Genomic DNA, 1,965 nt, shown 5'->3' on the forward strand with positions numbered 1-1,965 from the left:
ACAGCGGTACTCCTGCACTACTACTGTACCACCGTTAGAAGAAAAGGTATAGAAGAGGTATAAGGAAGGTATAGACCAGGGCTAAGCTAGCATATTTATACCTCGTCACCAACGTCTATACCCCGTTTAAACCATGTGGGAGGTATAAATCGCCGAGGTTGTACCTTCCACGCCAGTTGAGCGTATAATGAGGTACTTCACGCTTGCGTTTATACCGTCGGTATTTCGTGTGCCTTTATATATATGAACCTGTGGCACCACATTAATTTGTAGTGGAGAAAGTACCATCTTGTTATGTCCATGAAAGAAGATCAGCCAGATGTTTAACAAACATCAACTTAGATTTTAATGGAGATGAACACACTATACAACCGTGTCCGCAATGACGGCGAACAAGAACGTGATCACGCGAGCAGCGCGTGCACCGTGGCCGGTCGTCTTCTTTTAAACAACAACGCAACATAACATGCCTTTTTTTTTTAGTTTGGGTAACGCCGGGGTGGTTCGACGATTCGTCCATATCGTGTAACAACTGTGGCAGGTGCAGTCTCAGAACTTGGTCGTTCGTCGTAGCAGGATCCAGCTCTGGCACTGGCGATGCAGAAGCAGGCCTAGTAGTTGTACCTGGTGCCGATGCCGCATTATCATCGTGCTGTTGCTGATCCTGAGGATAGCCATAGCCATATAGTCTTCTGCTGACGATTGTTTCGTGCTGTCCTCTAACGGGTATAAGGGTTTCAGGTGAAATCTGTTGTGCCTATACACAGTTCCATTTTCCGTACGAACTGTGTAAGTCCTCTTCTGAGGTCTCACTTGTGTAACGACAGTGGGTACCCACTTATCCTGGTGCTTGGCCCAGACATTCTGGTTGATCCGCAGTGGTTGGAGACTTCTGGTTTTCTTGTCACCACGAACTTGTTGCCTTTCTTGACGACGCTTAAGCTGCCGGTAGGCATTGGTGCAAGGAAACTGGGGCTTCAGCTGCTGCGGAAGAGTGGGAACTTACGTTCTGATCCCTCTTCCCATTAGTAGCTCCGCAGGGGACTTTAAGCCTTCCGAAGGCGTGTTTCTGTAGTCCATAAGTACGAGAAAGTGGTCGGTACCGTCTTCAGATGCCTTGAGCAGTGAGTGTTTTAGAGTTTGTACCGATCGCTCAACCATGCCATTCGACCTTGGGTTATATGGCGCTGTAGGGTTGTGAACTATGTGCCAAGTTGACAGAAATCCCTTAAATTCTCGAAAGTCGAAAGGTGGGCCGTTGTCGCAAACGATCTCGTCGGGCAACCCGAACCGTGCGCAGACTGCTTTTACAGCGTTGATTACAGCTGGCGCTGCTGTTGAATTCATTGATTGCAGCTCGACAAATTTGCTAAAATAGTCAACAATAAGAAGGTAAGTGGCACCCTTCAGGTAGAATAGGTCCAGCCCAATCCTTTGCCAAGGGCGTGTGGGAATGGTGCGATCTTCGAGAGGTTCCCTCTGATTATTCCTCTGGTACCGTTGGCAAGTCTGACACCGACCAATAAGGGTTTCGATGTCTTGATTCATACTGGGCCAGTAAATTGCTTCTCTTGCTTTGGTTTTGCAAGCGACAATGCTGCGATGTGCAACATGTAGCTTTTCAAGGGCGTTGCCTTGTTCTGATTCGGGCAAGACCAATCGTTGACCTCGGCAAACGAAACCATCAACTAAGTGCAGCTCATCACGACAGTGGAAGTATGGTCTTGCTTTGGCATTGCACATTATGAGTATGATCTGGCCATCCTTTGCAAATGTAGGATGCGACAATCTGTAGGGTCGGGTCGTGGGATGTAGCAGTTCGAATCGCTTCCAGCCTTGGGGTTGAGGCTGTCACAAGGGTGCATACTTGGATACAGTCTTCGTGATCAGCTATTTCAACTGTTGTTGTCTGTGGTGCGCGAGACAGTGCGTCTGCTACTACAAGCTGCTTGCCGGCACATACGT

The 1,965-nt window shown here is 48.3% G+C and overlaps 1 protein-coding gene across 1 annotated transcript; it reads right to left on the reverse strand.

The window, feature by feature from the left end:
- Positions 1 to 549: 549 nt before the first annotated feature.
- On the reverse strand, positions 550 to 1,548 carry LOC135366351 (uncharacterized protein K02A2.6-like). Its single transcript, XM_064599020.1, has 2 exons — positions 1,087 to 1,548; positions 550 to 984 (listed from the first exon to the last, which is right to left on the reverse strand). Exons 1-2 carry the CDS (start codon positions 1,546 to 1,548, stop codon positions 550 to 552), a joined length of 897 nt encoding a protein of 298 aa, XP_064455090.1.
- Between the last annotated feature and the right edge of the window lie 417 nt (positions 1,549 to 1,965).

Source organism: Ornithodoros turicata, chromosome 8 (assembly GCF_037126465.1).
Source record: "Ornithodoros turicata isolate Travis chromosome 8, ASM3712646v1, whole genome shotgun sequence".
NCBI lineage: Eukaryota > Metazoa > Arthropoda > Arachnida > Ixodida > Argasidae > Ornithodoros > Ornithodoros turicata.

Excerpts from the sequence above, each read along its gene's own strand:
- LOC135366351 (XM_064599020.1), bottom strand. The coding sequence starts at position 1,548 with ATGAATCAAGACATCGAAACCCTTATTGGTCGGTGTCAGACTTGCCAA. Across the intron at positions 985-1,086 it reads ACGGTACCGACCACTTTCTC|CAGCTGAAGCCCCAGTTTCC; the intron begins GTACTTATGGAC and ends ACTCTTCCGCAG.